The following is a 22,998-nucleotide window of genomic DNA, read 5'->3' as shown; positions in this document are numbered from 1 at the left end:
CTGTTTTTTCACTTCGAAAGGACAGCCGTGGCACTTCGACAGATAGAATCACCTTGTTCCTGCGGGAAATGGAGGGCACCACCCAGCACCGTCAAACCTTGAGGTGCCGTTACAGTGGAGGAGTCGTAGCACAATCTGGATTATTCCAGTCAAAATCTACACCCTTTCAACAACGTGGATTCCACGTAGTGGAGGAGTCTTTGAAAACAACGATAAAAAAGGTTAAAAAACGACGTGCACGCTGCTGTTGCTCTCCACCGAGAAGGAAAAAATTACTGCAAGTCACAAAAAGAAGAAGTACTTGTTACGTGTCTTCGTGTAACTGGTTCAATGGCTCTTGCTTTCTGTCATGTCACTCCGAAAACACGTATAATAAGGTTCTCCTATTGGCCGGCCAGCTATGGTTTCTTTCTCACGTATAATAAGGTTCTCCTATTGGCCGGTCAGCTATGGTACCTGTCCAGGTTTGCCCTTCGAGGCTGCATTTACTTTGCAACAGAAAACCCAATCGCCCTGTACTTCAATATTTAAAGCAAACACCACCACTCAAAATCTACACCTTACACGTTATCAGTGAGTTACATGTGTTTCCTGCACACAGCGACTTTGTGTCCATTCCTACTCGTGCACTGTCTTGAAAGGCGAAAAGAATAAACACCAGGGACGGTTTGACTCTTGCAGAGACTTTTGACGTCATATACAAAAACACATTTAATTAATTAATATTCATCTCTAGACTCTTCAAGTTTTTGGAATTTTCTCATCTGCGTAATTTTATAATGCAAACGTTACATGAGTTGTTATTCTCGATTGCTTAGGTGCCGTTTGACATCTAGGTGCTGATTGTGATGTCGGTATTGATTATTTTTTAACAATTATTTTTTATATTAATATATTAAAATAATTTAAAAATTTAAAAACATAAAACTTTTTAGTAACACTATTAAAAAAAATTAAATTTTAATTGCTATTACGTTATTTTGTGTTGTGTTGAGGGTGTGTTTGTTATTGAGTTTTAGATATATTTTTTAAAAATAATTAAATTAATTTAATATATTGATATTAAAAATAATTTTTTAAAATAAAATAATTTATATTAATATATTTTAAAATAAAAAATACTGTAAAAAATAATTATTATTATAATACCAGACAGACTTTTAGTCAAACAAAAGGCCATACGTGTAAGTTGTCCTTGAAGTGGAGGAGGAGGGCCAATAGAAAACGGAACGAGAGTCAAGGACTTTGGCCACTTGGCCATGCCTTAAGAGATAAGTTGACGACTTGTGAGGTCGATTTTTTAATGGTCTATGTAGTGGGCTATTCAGAATACGAGTCAATGTAAGTTGTCTGTTCATTTTGTAAAGAAAAATGTCCACTATTTAAAATACTTAAAGAAATTAATGTTTGTTTTATGAATACACTACTAATTATTTTTTAAAATATTTTTTATTTAAAAATATAATAAAATAATTTTTTATTGTTATTATTTAAGATTTATTTTTAACAACAATATATATAATCTAAAAATAATATTAATTTTTTTTATAAAAAAACATTTCAACCGCCAAAAAAAAAACAGGCATTAAGTTATTAATTGATTACGGTTGTGGGGAGAAAAGAGAGTCGAATTTCAAGGAATCCGTGATCTCTTGATAAATAGTAAGAAGCTAGTACTGATACGAGCGATTTATACATGGTTTAGTTGACTGTTCAGTTGAGAATCTGCATGCTTTTCAATTGGTTGTTAAGTCCTTCTCTAATTTGAAAAGGAAATTTAAGGCTGGGGCCACTCGGCTCTGGAAGAAGATAAGGATTCTTTTGTTTGGATGGCCTATGTGGGCTCTACCGAGTACGAATCGATGTGATTGCTTCTCTGATTCATGATCCAATTTGCATTTGTGTTCTTAAGATCTTGAAGATAGAACATAAAATTTACTTGTCTTGTATTTTTTGTTGGACCAAAAAAACCCAGCAATGATTGATACGATATTTGGAAACCATTTTTTTTAGTTTTGAAATAAAATACAAAAATGAAAACAAAAACAAACAATTTTATATATTTTTATTTAAATTTGATTTTTAAAAAAATTAAAAAATAAAAAGTAAAAATTATATGAAATGACTACTAAGTCAACGTGTTTATCTCCTAGCTATAATTATCAAATCTGATATAGAATGACAGATTAACCTAGTAATCTAATAGTTGATTAGAGCTATATTTTATTTTGAATTAAATTTTATATTAACTTAACCAAATTCAAATAATCGAATAAATTAACCCATCGTCTACTTGTCAAATGCTAAATTAAGGTTGTTAAATTCTAAACTAATGTCTAACAACTATACTCCTGATCTCATCCAATCTATCTAATGTTGAAAAACAATTTATTAAAATACTTTTTATATTTTAGAAGTTATGGCTATTAAATTTGGCAGGTTAATTAAAAATTGAGCTCGAATTGGGATGTTTTTTTATTATTTAGAAAATTATTCTAATTAAATTTTATTTATATAATTTGATTGATTAACTTTAAACTTGACTAACCTTATTAAATTTAAGGGAACTAAACTAGTTAATTTGAAAGAATTTTTAATATTTTTATTTAAAATGATATTATTTAAATTAAATGATATTATTTTAATTTTTTAATTTTGTATTTTAATATTTTTATTTAAAATGATATTATTTAAATTTTTTAATTTTGTATCCAAAATAATATTATTTTTAATTTATTTATTTATAAAATTTTTTATCAAAATAATATTATTTTAGATAGATTAAGTAAAGTTATCTGCCCCACGAGGTGACCTCGACGCAACCGAGATATTATTTTTAATTTATTTATTTATAAAAAAAATTATCAAAATAATATTATTTTAGATAGATTAAGTAAAGTTATCTGCCCCACGAGGTGACCTCGACGCAACCGAGTTTTATAATTACATTTAAATCACTTAAAAAGTGATCTAGACATGGTTAATTGACTGTTACATAGTAAACTGTTATTTTTCATTTCAATGTATAGAAAATTGTTACAAGTCCATCTCCACCTTCAAAAAGAAAACAGGTTTTTCATTTTTTCTCTCGGTATAACTTCTAGTAAGTGAGCAATCGATGGAGAAAATTAAGGTCAAAAAACTGTTCCATTTAAAAAACTGTTCCCCCAAATCTCATCGTGTTCGACCAAGCTCAACATCTTCTCCGATAAAAAAAAACAGAAGGTCGTGCCCTTTACCGTCAACAGAAATGTCACCAAAGGAGGAGGAGGGAGAAAGAAGCAGCACCAATGGTCCTCAGTGGTGTTGGGATATTAACTTAGAAGCCCAGAATGACCCAATTAGTTTCAAGCGTGCCGCAGCTTATTCACATGCTGTTTATCAAACTTAAAGCACAACTGTTGTGACTTATCCATTTCCTTGAAGCTTAGAAAACTTGAGGCAAATATTTGCTTTGCCATGTCAAGATATTTTTGTAGTAATGAAGCGACAAAACTTCAGGTCAAACATATACAACTCCACAAGCAATCCTACATGATCAAGATCAAAGCCATTTTTTTCTACTCCACCCCTCCACACCACCAACAACCATAACATCACCATTTCTAATATTACATCTGTTCGTCTTCCATGGCAGCTCTCTCAATAGTCCATTCTCTCCATGGTAGTTATAGTTCAATTCAAGAACTGAAAACCAGAAACTGCCCGAGAATCCTCATTCTTTTGTCTTGCCAAAGAGGCGAGCCATTAGACACCTCCAGCTCAAAACCAAAGAAAGAAATCAAGCAAGACAAGCAACTGGTGAGGCAGCTCTTTGGTAGTGTAGAGAACTTTGGGAAGGGATTGAAGGACAATTTGAGCCCTAAGCGGAAGGGTGATTGGAAAGACGTGATGCTGATGAGCTTGTCATTTGCTGTTTATGTGTACATGTCCCAAAAGATTGTCTGTGCATATTGTGCTTGGATGTCCATGCACAAGCAATGGTAGACAGCTAAACCATCATGCCTGTTCTGCATCTTCGTTATTTAGGCAGATGGATGCTGCGATGATCTTGTTAGTAGCTTGGATTTTTCCGGTTCTTTTCTGTAATTCTTGTTCAATATTTCTCGGGGGACTTCCTCAACAAATAGACAATAAAATAAGAAGTATAAAACTGTATTTGTTAATCTTGTTCACGTTATGTAGATCAAATTGAACGTTGATAGTCAAAGATTTGTCTTAGCTCTCGGGGATTAACGTCTCATCGTTTTTTATTTCCACAGCAACATTAAGCACCATTCAAGAGTTTCCACTTTCCAGCAGCTGTTACATTGATTTCCACAGAATGTCCGGTACACGTTCCAATTTGCTCAAAGAACGATCTCCTCCAAATTTGTCCAGAAATTGCCGATAAATAAACTCATATTTCATTGATTTGGATTTGGGTTGGGGACACCTGCAAATGATAAAAACACCTTGAATGGTGATCACTGAAAACGCAAACCATCACTGGTGCAGCAATCTGCTTCCAAAAAGCAAGATAGTTTTGCTTCCAGAAATCGGATTAATCGAACCCCCCATCAGTGCTAAACAGACCTTCTGTACGGTACAGAAGAGGTAAACAGACCAAATACGGAACATCCAATTTGCACCGAGAATAAAATACTTGAGCTATCTACAAAACTATTTGATTCACCAATCTTGCTAATTTATCTTGATATATCAATAATCAAAGCTGGCAAGCGCGACCAGGCAAGTGCTCATGGGACGCGGACCTCAATGGAACATGGACATTAGAGCCAGTAAGAGCTTTGGCATGCAGGGATTTTAAAGTCATCAGTAAATCTTTAATTTAGTAGATCTGGGTTCATGCATTGTTCACTCACATTTTGACCTATAGTTAGTCGGCTTTGTGCCTTTCACGCCTGAAGAGGCGATAAATCAATGATAGCAGCCATTGGCAGACGAGGATTAACCATTGCCATGTGCGAATCAGCACATTAGCTGGCTTGGGTTTTGGCTGTGGTGGTGGTCCGAAAATCCCTCTATATATCTCCTTTTGCTTCTTATATATAGCTTTATCATGCTCATCCAGCAAACGCAACTCCCTCAAAATTGCCTTGTCTTCAGGTGCATGTTTACGTGCCTTGAGAAAGTCTTCCCGGGCAGCATCTGTCTGCCCAAGCTCTGCCCTGGCCTTCCCTCTTCTGAACAAAGCCTTAGCATTGTTTTCATCCTCCACCAATACCTGTGAATCCATTACTCAGTTGATTAGATACGTAATGATCTAGAAAATCCAAATCCCAAATTTAATTTGAACGCATGAAGATGCCAGGATGTTCACCAGTACTGGCAACAAAAAAACTAAACAACAATTGACCATATGGAGAAGCCGGAATGTTATTAGGCTTTTAAACAACAATTGACCATATGGAGAAGCCAGAATGTTATTAGGCTTTCTGAGGTGCCAAATACATCTATACAAGACATTTTTCTTCAAAATGACTAGCAATAAATTCAATATCCATAGTTTTCCAGTGCACTTTGCACAGACAACAAGATAGCCACACACACGACACAAAGGAAAATGATGAGAATCTGACTGATTGATCTGGCATTAGACTACTGCCTTACCAATTTCATAAATAAACCAAACTTATTCGACATTGGAAATAAAAAGTTGCAAAATGAAAAATTGACCCATTAAAGTATACATACAATGGTGCATTGCGCAATGGCTTCTTCATAGCGCTCAAGCTTGATCAGACAAGCCGCCATGTTAAGATGACATGGATTCTTCACTGCCAATGCCATGTCTCGGTACTTGCCAAACAGCTGAAACATAAAGTCATCGCCCAAATATGCAATTGCCTGACATGAACAGAAGCCACCAGAATTAGTCAAGAATGACAAAAATAAGAAAAAGAACTACAAAAAATGCAATGCTACTTGAGGAATTCAACTCATACAAATGTACCATTTCATACTGCTGCATAGCCTCCTCAAGTTTTTCCTCCTTAAATAGAGAATTTCCATCCATTTTTCTTCGATCTGCTGCACCGATCCTCTCTTCCGCAGTCATATCACCACGAGCTTTCCCCTACAATATGCATCTCCAATGTAGATTCATCATATTAGCAACCAAATCAGATAGAGCCGTTATATTTTGAGCCGAAAGTTTTCAACAATAAAAACTATGTACTTGGAAAATCAATAAGATGTAACTTACTTCTTTGACTTCATCAAATCCAATAAGCTCGACTTCATATATTATATCTGCCATGGGAGGAACATTTGGGAAAGAAAAGCTCCCTTCTTTCCCATACCCTAATTCCCAGCTCACATGTAAGAGGGCACGTTCACCAGCCTTCATACTGGAAACACCAACAGCTAAACCCGCCATTTCATTCTTCTCTGTTATGAATGTGAACCATCAATGTTCGGCGATACATTCAGCAGCAAGATAGCAACATGATATAATTAAACCATAAATGGACCAAGATGCATAGATATTGTATCTGTGGCAATGTATAACCATCTAACTAGTTTCTTTTATTAGATTCCTGTTTAGTCATTATCATGGCATTGCGAAATGCTTCTAGAGTCATTACTGGTACAAGTCCAACTCTACACCCATAAAAAAAATAACGGTTCAATCAGCACTGTTCATTGACAGAATAGTTAACTGTCAAGCATTTGCCATGAAATCATGGATACTGACAGTTATGTATGGAAATTGCAGAAATTAAACTAGATTAGCTTAAGAACAAGAACAGAATGCCAAGCTTCCAAAGAAGAAACAGAATGAAGTGGATTTGAAGACTTTAAAATCTGAATGAAATAGGCATATACCTTTTCCTAAAACCATTTCAAATGGTCGTTGTTCATGCCATGTATCATCAAACTTGTGCTGAGTACTTTCTGTCCATGCCCTGTAGTGCACTGTCATGCAGTTGCAATTACTCAGATTATTAGGTTACAGAACGCATATGAGAATCACCATTATTTAGTAAGTGATCTCCAGAACGCATATGAGAATCACCATTATTTAGGTGATCTCAGAAACAAAATGTGTACAATTGCAGACACACTCATGTATGCTTTCTCATTTCCAACTGATTGCTGGGGACTTCAGTCAATGTTAAGAAGTGTCATTGCCCACATGCAGTTATTCAGAATTTTAGGTTTACACAGTGAAGATTTTCTGTAAGACATTTATGAAATAAAATGTGCATGCATATTAAATTCTTTTTTAGGGCACTCAACCCAAATGTTTAGGCCGATACATGGAAGATCCATAAAGAATAAAATATCAAACATCACACATGACACCAATGGCTGCACTGCAACCTTGGGCAACAAATAATGCATTACAGCAATGCAAGATTAGAGACAAGAACAATCACGCAAATAAAAGGCCTAGCTCCTCCAAGATTAATAACACCTGATAATATATTATTGCTTTCACAACTAGTCCAGTAAAAGCCAAAATAACTAACATGGTTATTTTGCTTGTTGCACAGCCAAGTTACTGAATCCTTTGCAGAATTTTCTACCTCAAAAGCTATATGGTTAGCTGGACCAAGACTGTAATAACCGTGCATGACAATAATAAGCTCAAAGTGTTAAAACCTCTCAGTCCAGATACCTAATAAATTGTTGTTGGCCTTCTGTAACGTCTCGGAGATAAAGGTCATACCATGAATGAATTCTATTCATTTTAAAAAATATTTTGACAATGTACTGAAACAACTATCAATACAGAAGATGTCCACTGACAACATAACAAACATAAGATCACAAATCATATAATGATATGATTGTATAGCTTTCAATTATTTTATGAATTGTAACTCCTAATGGTATGATTGTTAGCTTTTAGTTATTTTACGAATTCTAACTCCTGTATGATATGATTGTATAGCTTTTATTTATTTTTAGAATTGTAACTTCTACTTTTCTAGAGTAATGAACGTGACTGTGACCCAAAAAGGAAAGGAAAAAAAAATGTAACTTACAAAAGCATGTTGCATATTTGGATGGCTTCTGACCATGACCTTCCTTAATGATTTGCTTGGTGACTTTCTCGTGAAGTATTTCAACAGCGGATTCGACTTTCGGAGGATGATTCCCATCTTGCAAAGGCTCACCATGCACAACCGCAGCTTCTTCCATAGCCATTTCATTTTCATCATCTTTACCTGCAAAACAAATAAATAAAAGGACAGTAACCATTCAGTTTGTTTATGCTTCTTTTGCCATTAAAGCAAGTTATAATATGATGAGTCAACAGTTTTTAGTTATAGATGTTTATAAATAAAAATAATCTTAAAAACAAAATGAATCTAACAAACATGTCATACCCAAAAAGCTTAGACTTGCAAACATGTCAAACCCAAAGTACTTAGGTTTGACAGTTAGCCAAACTCAAGCATGTCAAATCCAAAGCATTTGGATTTGATCATTACCAAGTTCTAAAATATATTTGATTCTAGACAATCCTCTCAATTTAAAGTATTGAAGGCATGATAAACCGCCATGTCTCTCTATCTAGAATAATTACACGAACCATTCATATATAATATAATGATTCCTCTATATTCATAGGTGTATATGAGATCTTTTAAGAAACCTATCATATTTACCATCTCATTAATGATATATAAAAGATATTTGTCCTTCATTAATGTCATAGAAAATAAAGGATTTTCTAGTCCTTTTCTTCTCTAAAAACGACAAGATTCAAGAATATAAAAACTTCTTGAATCATCCAAGAAAAGATTCAAAAAAAATTATCTCTTAAAATAGATTCTAGAGCATTAATCATCTTAAAACTCAAAAATAAACATTTACATACTAATTAACCACTATCTTAAACACTAAAAAACTTATTATTTATATATATTGGATTTTAGATATTGAGAAATCATCAGAATCAAACACGACAAAACGTGGAACAATAGGTTTTACTTCATTACTTTAAACACTCCGTAGAAAATAGAGCAAAAAAACACAAATAAAAAAAATCGCTATTTGTTCTCTTACGTCATTCACTTGATCAAGAAAAAACAATATAGCATTCCATTCGCTATCCAGTTTCGATTAAAAAGAAGAAGAAAAATAATAAATTACCAATCGATTGGCTTGGAATCTCCTCCATTACTAGAACAAGCAAGTCCTGCGAAAAAAGCACAAATTAACAAATTTGTTCGATTCGTATAATCAATCAATAATAGGTTAATGAAAGATAAAAACAACGTAAAATGTTAATGTCAGGTGAGTTGACTTCGCCACTTGAAAGAAAAAACAGAGGCCATGAAAGTTGGAAATGAACAAATTACCTGTAGTTTGACTTGCTTTGATGAGATCTGGAGCTGCTTTTGTGTTTGTGTGCAGGAGAGAGAGATAAATGTATGCAGTTTGCTTTGTAACGATCGAAGAAGATTCTAGATGGAGAGGGAGAGGGAGTGGGATTAGCAGAGGAGAGAGAGGACTGGTTAATTTTAATTAATACAATGCTCGCACAATCCCATGTGATATTTTAAAATATTTTTTAAATTAAATAAAAATTAAAATATATATTAAAAAAAGATTAAAATTTTTAAGAAGTATAAGTTGTTTTAGTCAAAATTATCTTCTTTCATGCATATAATTTTTATTTATTGATTTTATCAATAACAAGTTTTTCTTATTAGCAATATGGTTTATTGAAGAAAAATTAATGACAACTAAAAATATTGGTAAGAATTATAACGAGGTAAGTGTATCTTTATAATAAAAAAATTTTCTTATTCATGTAATTTCTTTTCTTTTCTTTTTGACAAAAACATGTTTTTTATTATAAACATTTTTAAATAAAAAATTATTATTTACATGAAAAAAGATTTTGGCATAATAAAATAAAAATAATTAAGAATCAATTATTTTTATGAATCTATATAAATAAATCTAAGAGTAATAAATATAAAAAGACTATACAAAAAAATCAAAATTAATAAAAACAGAATAGATATTCTACTCTTATTGGATTTCAATAAGCAGTCTTTTAAAAAGAAAATCTATATATTAAGTTAATATATAATTATTCATAAAATAATTACTAATAGTGATATAAAAAAACTACAATGTTTTTGAAATTGTTTTAATTGTTTAGATATTATTGTAATAGATTTAATTAGAAATAAAACAACGTGAGAGGTTTATTTGACAAACAGATCGAGCATGCCTTCGCTTTGAAGAATGGGTCCCACGCAGTGGCCAGAAAAAAACAGTCTTTGTGCACGCGGTCTCTAAAACAAGGCTTACGTGCTTGAACTTTTTTTTTAATGTCATTTGTCCAGTTTTTTTTTTAATATAACGAGCAACTTGTTATTTTCTAATGCAAATCTAATCCATCTATAGCAGCTGAAAAGGTTGGGGCTTGAGTATTAAAATTTAAAAAACTTAAATTTCAACTTGTCTAATGCCCAATAAAACTTATTTAAAATTATTTTTTTTATTTAAAATATCATTCAATTAATTTAAAAATTATAAATTAAATAGAGTCAAAACAAAATTTATAAATTTTAATCTATTTTTCATAGCATATTTAAATAACAAAACCACTTTCATTTAACTTCTTTTAAGTAAATTAAATCGTTACACACACACACACTAGTCTTGTGTGCTCTTCTTCTCAAATTTATTGACTGTTCTTTCCTTTTATCTTCTAGATATTAAGGTTTGAAATGTAAAAAAATAAAGGTTGGATTGCAAATATAAAAAGCTAAAATAAAAAAGAAACAAGATAGTATATGAATTGAAACTTCAAGGACCATTTTAATTTTTTCAGCGCATTTTGAACAATAAAAAACAGGTTTTGTTTTTTGTGTTAAATTTAATCTTTATTAATTTAATTTTTGTCAGTTTTGTTTAATTATGTTTTATAATGTTGATTTTCAATTTAATTTAAAATTATTCCTGGCACTTTGCATAAATGACATAATAGAAGATAAAACAAAATCTCAACACACAAAACAATATTAATGTAGCCTAATTTGATGAAATTGAAAGAAATAAAGTTACATAATTAGAAAATAAAAAGGCACCGCAAAAATGAACAATAATTTGAGCATGGGAAACATTGATTGCCACTGTTCAAGAACCCTAGCTCTTTCGGTTTCTTTTATAATTTGTAATTATAATTTCCCTTGAGACCGGGGCATCGTTCGGATTATCTGTTATTGACTCGTCGCTAGGGAATGCAGCAAGTCCCCATTTTATATCACTATACCGTTAGCATTTCCTTCAATATAACCCTCTAAAAATAATTTGATCAAGTTGAATCTTCCGCTTCAATTTAAAGAGTATATATATTCTGGTTATGATTACAAGTTAACTGTATTTTTGAATTTTTTATTTTTATTTTTTTATATATTAATATTAAAAATTAAAAAAATATTATTTTAATATGTTATTTTTATCCCTGTAACGAGCGCGTGTACAATTCGTGCACCCATACTATAGCTTGTAGAACGAAAGATCAGGCGCGCTCCTCGTGATACTAGCATGAGCGATATGGGTTGTATGCGTGACAAAAATATATATACATATATATGTTCCTCCTCTCGACCAATCTAATCCGGAAATTGAATGAATGGTGTGTTTGGAAACACATTGTAAATTATAGAACTCCTAGCTCCACTCCAGTTTCTACACCTGTCTCTTCTCTTTCTTTCTTTTCACCCCAGCCAGAACGACAGCTGTTCTTCTTCCTTCTTCTGTTATTATAATCATTTTTTTTTTGTTTGTCCGGGCCTCTGGGCCAGGCTGTTTAGATTTTGCTGGTCTTCGTATTGTGGCTGTATTAAAAAAAATATTAAAATTTTTATCTTACTTTAAATTATATTTTTTTATTTTCTTTTAAATGTATTAATTATAAAATCCACTTTAAATGTTGATTCTCATTGTTCTATGTCTAGAATGCGTTCATAATTAGTATGATTAAGAGACGTTAACAAATAAAAATAATTAAAAGATTATCTTATTTTTCTTATAAAATATTGGACTTATCATTTTTTCTCCCTTGTCATGAGAAAGTTTTTTTTTTTTTTTAAGAGAACAACTATTATCGAAATGCCATATATAAGATAAACTTAAAAACCTTCATATAAAGAATGCCACATGTTATTGTAGGAACATAGACTCTTCATTTTTATTATATAATATAAATTATTTTTTATATAAATAATAAAATAACTGGATGTTCAATCCCTAAAACGGCTTTTTGCTAATAATGAGATGATATTCGCATATAAATATAATTTTTTAATCTGATTTGTATGTCCAATTAATTTACCAACTACGTTGTTGTAGAAAAAAATTACAAGCTCAAGTTGTAGTATCTACCAATATTTACTCAATGAATAAATAGATATAATAATAATAATAATATTTTTATTTTTAAATTATTTTTAAGTTCTCTCTCATATTTCTCTTAAATTTTTATACTTATTTTTAATTAAAAAAACAAGTAGTTGTATTTTGAGGATCATAAATTTTATCCTTTTTTAAAATAAAAAAAGGGAAGTGATTGACTTGTAGGGGTGCTAGTTTTGAGGTTAAAGTGTTTTTCTCTTTCATTTTGATAATTTTTTGTTTGATTTATATTTATTTTTTATGTGATAGAAAATGCATTTGTATATTCTAACATGGTTAAATAAAAATATCGCCAAGGATACTTGTTCGGTAACAATAATCTATTCTTTATATTGATTTTAGGGACAATTGAACTCAAATCCTCAATTATTTTTTTCAAATTGGTTTTGTAAAAGAAAAACACTATTTTTTTTACGCGAAAAGGAAAAGGAAACTTGGAAAGCCGGTTATCCTCCCCAGACATTCATTACACTCTCGGTCTAATTCGGAGATTTTACCAGCTGGAAGGAATCCAGCTATCCATTCCGCATCTCGTCCTTGCAAGCTTCTTTCTCCTGACACGCAAAAAGAAGAAGCACTTCTCTCTCTTCTCCAAGCAGCAGAGTCGAAATCTGGTTTCAACTGGTAAATTGATCTCACTCCTAAATCGATCTCGAAATGGATAATCGTCTACTTGTAGGTTAATTGATCATGTATTTCTGTTAACGATTACTGTTAGGGCCTCAAACTGTGGTTTGATTCGAGATTCCAATATTTAAATTCTTGATCTGGCTTTCAATTCTTGAGATTAGGATTTTAGGGATTATACTTTCTGGCATGTTTGCATATGCTTTCTGTTAAGCTTCATTGTTCTTGTAATGCTCTAACGTTGTCCTGTTTTGTTTTGTTGTTGCTTGCTTGAAATTTCATCGTAAAAGGTTCTGATTTTCCATATACGCGTCAAATTTTGTTAATTCTGTACTGTATTAGTTCTCTTACTGAATCAAGTCCGCGAAAGAAAATGGTTTCATCTTTTTTAATCCTTTTTTTGGCCAACAGGAGTTTAAAGTAACAGTGGGTCTATATTGGTCATCAACTCTCTCTCTGTACTGGGTTCCCTGAATGCACTGATGATCGTGGATTGTTCTTCCCCTTTGCATCTAAAGAGAAGGAGACTTACCACAGTTGATGTCATGGAAGCTGAAGCTGCTAAGGCCAAGTTTGCAGCTGTTAAAGAGAAGTTCGGGCATGACCTCCATGTGTTTGAAACATCGCTAGTCTCTTCGTTGTTGCCTCAAGCGTCTAATGATGAGGATACAGATGATTTTTATGATTTCACTACAGAGGATTATTATCGACTTCTGCCGACAAAGAGGGAAGATAAATATTTAAAGACGAAAAAGATTCGAGAAGCAGAAGAAGCTGCTCGCAGGTCAAGAATAACAAAAACTGCAATTAGGATTCGTTTTCCTGATAATCATACATTGGAGGTGGTTTTTTATCCATCTGAAAAGATTCAGAGCTTATTTGATCTTCTCTCAAGAGTGCTTGCTCAGCCAGAAGTACCCTTTTACTTGTATACTACTCCTCCAAAGAAGGAAATCAAAGACTTGTCACAGGATTTTTACTCGGCCGGTCTGATTCCTGGTGCAATCGTGTATTTTTCATACGATAAGCCAAATGGAGAGGATAATGCATCTTTCAGTTCTGGTCCCTTCCTCCAGGAAGAGGTTATGTCTTTGAAAGGTTTGGATGTTGTGCCTGAGCCAGCAGAGCCGGTCCAGACTGCACTGGAACCTGCAAGGACAGCTCCTCCTCCAGTACCACAAGAGCCCAAGGCTGCTGGGAGAAAACCCGTCAAGCCAAAATGGCTAAAAATGTGATCTGACAGAGCTCTTCTAGCCAAGATTCAGCATCCAGAAACAACTCAATCAGATAGAAGCGTGCACGCTTCTAAGGTTGTTTCTTGCTTTTAATTGTGAAAGTTGCAACAGTGCCAGAGGAACTCGCTCCTTTTCCTATGACATTTCTTTAAAAGGTTGTTTATTGCTTATAATTGTGTGAATACAAGTCGACTGTCAGAAAAATAAAAGGGAAGAATGGTTTCTTCTTTTATCTTTTTACTGCTCTATGATTATCTTAGAAATTGAAAAATGGATCAAAATGGTGCGCACGGGTCTGTGTTAGTTTGATGACCTATAGTATTTATGTTTGGCAATCCTCTCGACCCTTTTCCATGCATCTAACCAACCATCTTCAAGTGGATTGTGTTCTCCCCCCACACCAACCATTCCATGATCGACTCTACTGCAGTTTTCTCATGTTGATGTTTTTCATCAATTTCCTGCCTGTCATATATGGGGCAGCAAATCGTGCACCGAAAAACTTTATTCTTCTGTGCGCGTCTGGTTGCTTTTTATGCTGCAAGGTTTTGCACGCGTGTGAAAACGTGAACATTAGGAACATCTTTTGGTAGAAGCAAGGTAGCAACATCTGATAGGTTCCAATCCATCTTTACTACACAAATTCTGTCTGTTAACCAAAGTATCGGCTTACCGTAAAAACCATGTCGTTGTTGTGTCTATGAACCGTCACTTTCCTCTGATATTACTTGAATCCAAATTTAATTCGATTACAGCCAAGTCTTAGAAGGCAGAAGGGATGTAGTGAACTGGAGAATAAAATCTATAGATCACTTTTTAGCATGAAGTTTGACTATTAATGGATCCAAAAGTCGATGACATGACATTCCAGACCATTGGTGGCTGGTCTGGTTATCTCTGTTGTTCTGAAAAGTTGCCATTAAGCAGAAGGAAAGAGAAAATGTCACAGTTGCAAAATTAAGTTATAAATTAAATAGTAACTGATATGTCTTGACTGAATAAACGAATAGCAAACGTCCAAGATTTTGGATAATGGGAGAGAAAGGAAAGCATCAGGCAATGCTTTATTTATTCTCCAAGCGAAGCATGCCAAGACTTACCTGCAAGAAAAGTTGATCGGTTGTTTGTAAAAAGGAATCACGTAATAACTATTACATGGTAAATTATATCTGATTGATTGTTACACAGAGACAAAAGACATTGAGATATTCTTAAGGCCTCAACCTGTCATGTATCTTGTTTATTTCTTACTTCTCCTCTGTTATGTCATAGGCTCCGTGGCATCTCTTCTTGTACTAATTATTCTGTTTCAATGAATTAGCTGATTTTGTCGAAGTCCTTCACCTGCAAACCATGTTGAGCTTCATTAGGCCGATTGTTATGTTCTATTTCTAGGATGTAATGGAAATCGACCATACCAAAAAGTAAATGAAAATGTGAAGTTTCTCTTCTTATTTTTCTGTTTATTTTGCTGTCCTAGAAAATTTACATGTGTGATTAGTCCATTTAATGATAATAATTTTCTAATATTTTATCAGCCAATAAATTAATGACTTTGTCTCGAGGCATTTGCCATAATACTTATTGGATCACTGGACTTATTTTTTAATTCATGATTGATAACATGCTGATTTAGAGTTCGACATGTGATTTGATTTACTCCAGAACATCACCCCACTTAGATGGCTTAATTTCCTGAAGTTACTCCCCCGTTTTCTCCTCATAGCAAGCAATCAATTATAGCCACTCAACTCACAACAACCAATAGACGAAAAAAAATGGTGCTCTCCATGAAAAATAGAAAGGTTTCGTTTGCAGACAGCCCTCTGCAATTCAGGAGGAGGGGGGATAATAAAGAAAGAGAGAGAGACAGAGAGAGAGAAGCAAAGACGTAGGGAATGGAAAGCGTTCACGCAGTTAATGGCTCAGCTCCAGCTTGCCCTGATTTCATTTCGTATACGGTAAAAAATGCAGCAGGAAAGGTGATTTCCATCGGCTTGGCATTTGTTTTCAGCAACCTCTCACACCAGCTTCTAAAGCCTCTATCCCAGCCACGCATAGCTTCTGATATTGCTGTAGGTTTCTCTCCTACCCTCTCTTTCTTCCGTTCAATAAATACTTGACAGCTATTTCCAATTAAGAAGCTTGATTTTGTTATTGAGAATATTTCTTGTGTGTAATCTTTATTGGCCGCAGGTGGGCCTGGTGCTTGGCAACATAAGTTTGATACGCCATGCTTTCGATGAACAATTTATCGACATCTTAAATTCTATTGCTGAATTTGGTATGATATGTTACATGTTTGTGCTGGGAATGGAAATGGATCCATATGTAATCTTTAAAGCACCATCAAGAAATGCTATGGTAGCCTATGCTGGAATGGTGCCCACAATCATTTTAGTTTGTAGCATAACCCCGTTGCTGCACTATTATCAGCACCCTACCATTGGTTTCACTCTTTCCCTCTCCACCACTCTCTCCGGCAGTTCCTCCCATATACTAACTCGCCTTATAACCAGTCTCAAAATAGGCAAGTCAGATATAGGAAAACTTGTAATTGCAGCAGGAATGCACTCTGACATGATATCCATGCTTCTCGTCTCCATCGGATATCTTTGTTTCCCAACCGCTATCACCATTAGCGACTTTGCCGCAAACATTAGAATGACCTTAACTATGGCTGCTGCTTTGCTGCTCCAAATAATTTTCACGGCCACAGTTTCACCCATCTTTATGAACTGGGTGAACAACGAAAACCCTGAAGGGAAACCCATGAAAGGTTCCCATTTGGTGCTTTCCGTTGCCTTCATGGCTTTTGTTTGCAGTGTCGCCCCGATTTATGGATACAGTCCCATTCTCAGCGCATTCTTGGCTGGAGTTTTCTTACCGAGTGAGGGGAGAGTATCAAAATGGGCAGTTGGCAAAATCAACTACCTATTACCTACCATTTTCTACCCAGTGTTCTTCTTTTGGATGGGGTTTCATGCTGATTTCAGTAAATTTGAAGCTAGCCATTGGGGAACATGGGGAAGGTTTTTGGTCCTCGTATTCATCACAGTATTTGGCAAAGTGATTGGAACAGTCATATGCGGGGTGATGTTAGGTTTTCATCAGCGTGAATCTGCTGAACTCGGTCTCCTTTTAACTGCAAAAGGCCACTTTCATGTATTTCTTGCAGTTGTTGGACTCCTGGTAGGTTCCCTGCTTCTCACTATATCGATTATGTTACTTTCTTCTTCAGTTTTTGCTTTTTCAAACGAAGTAGATGACTGGTTACTAACCATGACACTTAAGTTTGAAATATGTTGATTACTGATTTCCAAGTAGATAATTGACAGTTAAAAATGTCATGAAAGGCCTTCGTTTTTTATAAAAGCATCGATGAGGATTTTAGGTGACAAAAAGCAACCAAAAAGTAGTAGTTTACATGCCCCACAACATGAAGTCCATTGATTTTCCTCTCTGCAGCTGTGCTTTGAGGCCAAAAACTTTCAATCTGAATAATACTGCAAAAAATTTAAGTTTAGCAATACCAAGATTTGGAAAGCAATGGTTTTGCTGAGTTCATGTCAGTTGCAGCGTTATTGAACTTATCCTGCATTCATGCATTCAATGCAATTTAGCAATGGAAAGTTATGTTAACTCGTTTCTAATATTGTATTCATTTTGTTAAATTGATTGCAGTTAAACATAACAACTACTACGACTAGCATTTCAATCATTATTGTGATCTTCCTTTCGGTTCTACCCACCCCATTAGTTGTGTCACAAATCATAAAACGTGCAAGGAAACGTGCACCTACGCAACGAGTGGCTCTTGAGTGGCTCGACCCCTCTAATGAGCTTCGGATCCTGCTATGTATTCAAGGAGTGCATAACGTGCTTTCAACCATCAACTTCATGGAAATTTCTCAAGGGGCGTCAGATCCAGGAATTCTGGTTTATCTTACCGACATGGTTGAACTCACAGATCAAATAGCTTCTACACTGGTTCAAGAAGGAATGGACACTGTGACCGTGATGGACAAGGATGTGACCGAGATGAGAGATCAGATCTCTACTGCAGTCCAAGCTTATGTAGAGGAAAATGGCAATGGTATAACACTCAGACGAATGCTTGCTCTCTCAACATTCAATGGCATGGCCAAAGATATCTGCAATTTAGCAGAGGACTTGATGATCTCCCTCGTCATATTGCCATTTCACAAGAACCGGCATGCAAATGGGACGTTAGATGGGGGTAATCCTGGGTTCCGATATGTGAACCGTAAGGTAATTACCACCAATCAATAACCTTTAATAAAAAAAAAAAAGGTGCAGACGTTTTGATTTTTTTTTTGTTTTATTTCTAATTATAAATAACCAAGAATTTGTCTTTCATCTGCATCCAGGAACTGACTCACGATTTAGCATCATAAATCATGCATCACTTATCTATTTTCTGCATTCGTGCAAGTTGTCTGTGAAAAATTATCAACCATAATGCCAATATTTGGCTTAACTAGGTTTTGGTTTCAATTAGGTGCTCCGGAATGCACCATGTTCAGTGGGGATTCTTGTGGACAGAGGTTATGGGCTGGTAGAGAAAATATCAAAGTCAGTAAGCTCTTTCCAAGTAGCAGTCATCTTCTTTGGTGGCAAAGATGACAGAGAAGCACTAGCTTATGCAGGTCGTGTTGCACGACATCCTGGAGTAAAACTTACGGTGATAAGATTCCTACTTGATAGTGATTCGGTGACTGCCTCGAGAAGAGCTGGCAATTGTAGGATAAATGCTGCTGTGCAGGAACAAGAGATGAAGCTTGACGATGAGAGTTTTGCTCAATTCTATGAGAGACACATCGCTGGGGGGCATGTTTCCTATAGCGAGAAGCATGTTGCCAATTCAGCCGAGACCTATGCTACTCTGAGATCATTGGAAGGACAGTATGGGCTAATAATAGTAGGGCGAGGTGGGAGGGTGAACTCGATATTGACTATAGGGATGAATGATTGGCAGCAGTGTCCGGAATTAGGCCCAGTAGGGGATGTTCTTTCAGGGTCTGATTCCTCACATACAACCTCTGTTTTGATCATCCAACAACATAGTCTTAAGGGAGAATTAGATGGTGTGGATGATGAGTTTTCCATCATGTAAATCTCTAGTGAGATAGTTCTAAAATTTAGGAAACTAATTGTAGGAAAGAAGCAGAATAGTTGTAGATAGAGCTGGTAGAAAGGAAAGAAATCATGCAGATGGAAAGGTAGAAAGTAATCTATGATTATTCACTTAATGAGAAAAGAAAAAATGGAATAAGTATACCATGTGTTTTAAGAGCTTGCTAAGGTTGATAATGGTACTATGCCGTATTCTCTAGTAAAAGAAGTCATTTCCTGCCATATCAGACTACGTAGACTGCATAATTTACTGGAGACATTTTGTTTTTTCGCCGATGAATAACTTCAATCCAGACTTCTTTAATGGCTATGCATTTCTGGTTCACATCAACTAACAGATGTCATTGCAAAAACTTCGCTTCTACTCTTCGCGTCCTAGTAGAGCTAATAGTGGGTTGCTATGGTGCCATTACCATGCCGATGGCCATATGGGCAGCTCCAATAATCCTAATGGACATCGACATTGTGATGGTGCCGAAGCATAGGCATTCTAGCCTTTCCAGCTATCAGGATTCTCCTGCCTAGGTAAACTGCACTGATGAGCTTTTGGGCAAGACTATAGTTGTTGATAGAGTTAACCAAAAGCCTCAAGTCCCGTTGCTCCTTGGTGGCGTGGAGCTCGCACAACGAACATGTATAGAACACGTTCATGTGCCGATTGCATCAAGAGAGTTGCCTTATTCTGCATACCCGAGGAAAAGATCCACCAGCTTAGGCCTGTGAAGGTAACGAGATTCTGCTTTGGGCCAACAAAATCCCATGTTGGGCTCTGTGCATACCATCTAAATCCTCAATTTTTTGCTATCCATACAAGTCACTAGTGACCATATCAAATGCTAACCTTCCCGCTGACAAAAACCAGTGGGACTGTTGAGCAACTATGGTTTAGGGGTAGGCTTCCTTTTCTCTGTTGCCTACGGTATATGGTGCAGCATGTTACCGCTTACACCAGCAGAGCCCTGAGTGGATACAGTAGAATTAGTTTCAGCTTTCGAGGATCACGTCCGAACAGAAAATGAACCTAAGCTGCAGCTCGAATCCAAAAAATAGAACCCATGTGGAGAAAGGGCATCATTTGCATGAAAAGAAAAAATAACAGCAGTAGGGCTGGTTGAGAGTGTGAATCAATCTGTGAATTATGCTTGAGAAAAACATCAGCATGCAATTTCCCAGGCAAGATTAGCTACAATACTTTTGTTGTCCATCTTATCTGCCAGAAGTCATCAGTTAATTACAACCAGAACCAGGTCCCCATCAAAATCATATGCTTAAAAATCCCTTGAAAATCTTGCCATCTCAGCCTCCGAAGAGAAACTTACCATCATGGAGCATGTTGTTGTTGCCTATGGGCAGTGGCTATTGTTGTTGCTTGTGAAAGCATCTGTTGCTGTTGGTGGAGCTGTGGATGGTTGGGCTAATAGTGAAAAGGATGGAAGAATGTTACCGCATTTAAAATATATAATATTTTAATATTTTTCAATAATTGTGTCTTTTAAATTCTGCTCAAGTAAAAATGCAAATACCGCTAGTAAATGACAAAACAGTCTTTGGTAGTATTTGTTATTATAATAGTAATTGAATTTTTTTTATTTAAAATTTATTTTTGATATTAATATATTAAAAAGATTAAACATATTAAAAAATAACTTACAAAAAAATCAAACTTAAAAAAAAAAAATCCACAGCAAAAACAAACACCAGCTAATTAGTTGTATGATCTCACACCTCATCCCTACTTCAAACAATTTATAAAAGCATTCGAGATGAAAAACTTCAAAACATGCTGAGATCACGGGGGTGTTTTTAGGGCTTCGTCACGTTTAGGTCAGGATAGAGTTTTGGCCCGTGTTGTGCCATGATTGGCCGACTTTTTTTTCAAGGTAAAAAATCAATGCTAAGAAAAAAAAACCGACTTGACTAATTAAACAACTTAATATTAAAAATTAAAATTTAAAAATAGATAAAAAAATAAAAAAAAAAAGATCAATTAAAATAAATTAACCTATGATACGTGTAATTATGAGCATAGAATTTAGATAATTTTATAAAAAAAATATAAAAAATAATTCTTAATAAATTAATAAGAATATAATAACTCCATAAAAAAAAAGTTAAAATTCAATTTCTATCAAATAAAATACTGAAGGATGAAAATTAAAAAAAAAAAAGTTGACAAAACTCGATCCAAGCTCACTCAAGTCAATACACAAAATCTCAAACTTGGTCATGATACTGGGGTAACTGCATTTAAAGGCAAACTTAATAAAATTATGAAGTTTAGTTGTCGAATAATTTAATCTTGAAGTACAAAAATTAAAAAAATAATTAAAAAAATTTAAGTTAACATGATTTAACTCATTAACCTCATGATCATGGGCATAAGATCATGATAACTCAATAAAATATAATAATAAAACACAAAGATTAAATCTCAATTCATCAAATGTTAAATGATGAAATTGAAATAAATCAGAATTAAAAAAAAACAAATAAAAAAAATCAACTCATGTTAACTTTTTAAACTGATAACCTTCGTTGTAAATCTAAAATTAACCTCATAAAAAATACTATAAAAATAATATATATATATATATATATAAAGCATAAGCTTAGAAACATAAAAAAAAAAAAAAGTAAGGATGAAACTTCCAAACATGATCTACTATCTAAAACTCATAACTCTTGAAATTCTTGACTCGGGTTCAATCAAGGAGTTTGGTCCCAGCCAATTTAATTTTAAAAACATGAAAACATTTAAAAAATTTGAGTCAACTCGGATTATTCCATTAACTCCGTGATCATGAGCATAAGATCATGATAACTCTGTAAGAATTAAATGAAAAAAAAAACATAAAGACTAAATTTTAATTTATCAAATGTTAAATGATGAAAATGAAATAAATCAGAATTTAAAAAAAAAGAAAAAAATAAAAGTAAACCTATATTAACCTTCTAAATCAGTGACCCTCATTATCAAGTTATCAATCCAAAGTTAAGCTCATAAAAAAACTGTAAAAAATAATAAAATAAAACTCTTATATATATATAAACATGGTTTAATGTCTCATAACTCTTGAAATCTTTGATTTAGGTTCAATCAAGAAACTTAGTTCCCTATCAATTTAATTTTAAAATCATGAAAAAAATATTGATTTTCAAAACTTGTCAAAACAGAAACTTAGTTCCCTATCAATTTAATTTTGAAATCATGAAAAAAATATTGATTTTTAAAACTTGTCAAAACAAAAATGATATCAACAAAAATAGCAGGGGTCAAATTTAATAGAAAAACCTATAGAGATGAATTGTAAAAAATATATATAAAAATATCTTAGATAAAAAAATAATAATTAAAAAAATAAAAACCAAATTTAAAGAATAAAAAATGAAAGCAAGATAAAAATTGAAAAATATTTATATTTTAATGATTATCTAGAATAAAATATCAGCAATCAAAATAATAAAAAATCGAATATGAAGGGAAAAAAAATTAAAAAGGTTGGCTTCGAATTTTAAAGTATTTAGCATGGGATTTGAGAAGGTAAGAAAAAAAAAATGACTGTGAGAATCAAATTAGATGAGC

The 22,998-nt window shown here is 33.8% G+C and overlaps 3 protein-coding genes across 4 annotated transcripts; 2 read left to right on the top strand and 1 right to left on the bottom strand.

Annotated features, from left to right (window-relative positions):
* Nucleotides 1-4,645: 4,645 nt before the first annotated feature.
* LOC105126330 (peptidyl-prolyl cis-trans isomerase FKBP42-like) lies at nucleotides 4,646-9,468 on the bottom strand. Its single transcript, XM_011027162.1, has 8 exons — nucleotides 9,321-9,468; nucleotides 9,112-9,157; nucleotides 7,998-8,180; nucleotides 6,832-6,921; nucleotides 6,209-6,393; nucleotides 5,957-6,079; nucleotides 5,698-5,850; nucleotides 4,646-5,227 (listed from the first exon to the last, which is right to left on the bottom strand). The coding sequence occupies exons 2-8, from the start codon at nucleotides 9,137-9,139 to the stop codon at nucleotides 4,880-4,882; spliced, it is 1,110 nt and encodes a 369-aa protein (XP_011025464.1). The 5' UTR covers nucleotides 9,140-9,157; nucleotides 9,321-9,468; the 3' UTR covers nucleotides 4,646-4,879.
* Nucleotides 9,469-13,483: 4,015 nt separating this feature from the next.
* LOC105126328 (tether containing UBX domain for GLUT4-like) lies at nucleotides 13,484-14,490 on the top strand. Its single transcript, XM_011027159.1, has one exon. The coding sequence runs from the start codon at nucleotides 13,506-13,508 to the stop codon at nucleotides 14,256-14,258; it is 753 nt and encodes a 250-aa protein (XP_011025461.1). The 5' UTR covers nucleotides 13,484-13,505; the 3' UTR covers nucleotides 14,259-14,490.
* Nucleotides 14,491-14,596: 106 nt separating this feature from the next.
* On the top strand, nucleotides 14,597-19,562 carry LOC105126329 (cation/H(+) antiporter 28-like). Of its 2 annotated transcripts, none has more exons than XM_011027160.1 (4): nucleotides 14,597-16,333; nucleotides 16,455-17,450; nucleotides 17,943-18,530; nucleotides 18,781-19,562. In XM_011027160.1, the coding sequence occupies exons 1-4, from the start codon at nucleotides 16,157-16,159 to the stop codon at nucleotides 19,393-19,395; spliced, it is 2,376 nt and encodes a 791-aa protein (XP_011025462.1). In that variant the 5' UTR covers nucleotides 14,597-16,156; the 3' UTR covers nucleotides 19,396-19,562. The 2 variants fall into 2 exon arrangements, with proteins under 2 accessions (XP_011025462.1, XP_011025463.1); XM_011027161.1 differs by having other exon boundaries at nucleotides 16,291-16,333; nucleotides 16,481-17,450.
* Nucleotides 19,563-22,998: the final 3,436 nt, after the last annotated feature.

Source organism: Populus euphratica, unplaced genomic scaffold (assembly GCF_000495115.2).
Source record: "Populus euphratica unplaced genomic scaffold, PopEup_1.0 scaffold78.1, whole genome shotgun sequence".
Classification (NCBI taxonomy): Eukaryota; Viridiplantae; Streptophyta; class Magnoliopsida; order Malpighiales; family Salicaceae; genus Populus; species Populus euphratica.
This window is presented reverse-complemented; position numbering and strand designations above follow the sequence as displayed.

Excerpts from the sequence above, each read along its gene's own strand:
- LOC105126330 (XM_011027162.1), bottom strand. The coding sequence starts at position 9,139 with ATGGAGGAGATTCCAAGCCAATCGATTG. Across the intron at positions 5,851-5,956 it reads CTATGCAGCAGTATGAAATG|GCAATTGCATATTTGGGCGA; the intron begins GTACATTTGTAT and ends TGTTCATGTCAG. Across the intron at positions 5,228-5,697 it reads CCATTGCGCAATGCACCATT|GTATTGGTGGAGGATGAAAA; the intron begins GTATGTATACTT and ends ATGGATTCACAG.
- LOC105126328 (XM_011027159.1), top strand. The coding sequence starts at position 13,506 with ATGATCGTGGATTGTTCTTCCCCTTTGCATCTAAAGAGAAGGAGACTT.
- LOC105126329 (XM_011027160.1), top strand. The coding sequence starts at position 16,157 with ATGGAAAGCGTTCACGCAGTTAATGGCTCAGCTCCAGCTTGCCCTGAT. Across the intron at positions 16,334-16,454 it reads GCATAGCTTCTGATATTGCT|GTGGGCCTGGTGCTTGGCAA; the intron begins GTAGGTTTCTCT and ends TATTGGCCGCAG. Across the intron at positions 17,451-17,942 it reads TTGCAGTTGTTGGACTCCTG|TTAAACATAACAACTACTAC; the intron begins GTAGGTTCCCTG and ends AATTGATTGCAG.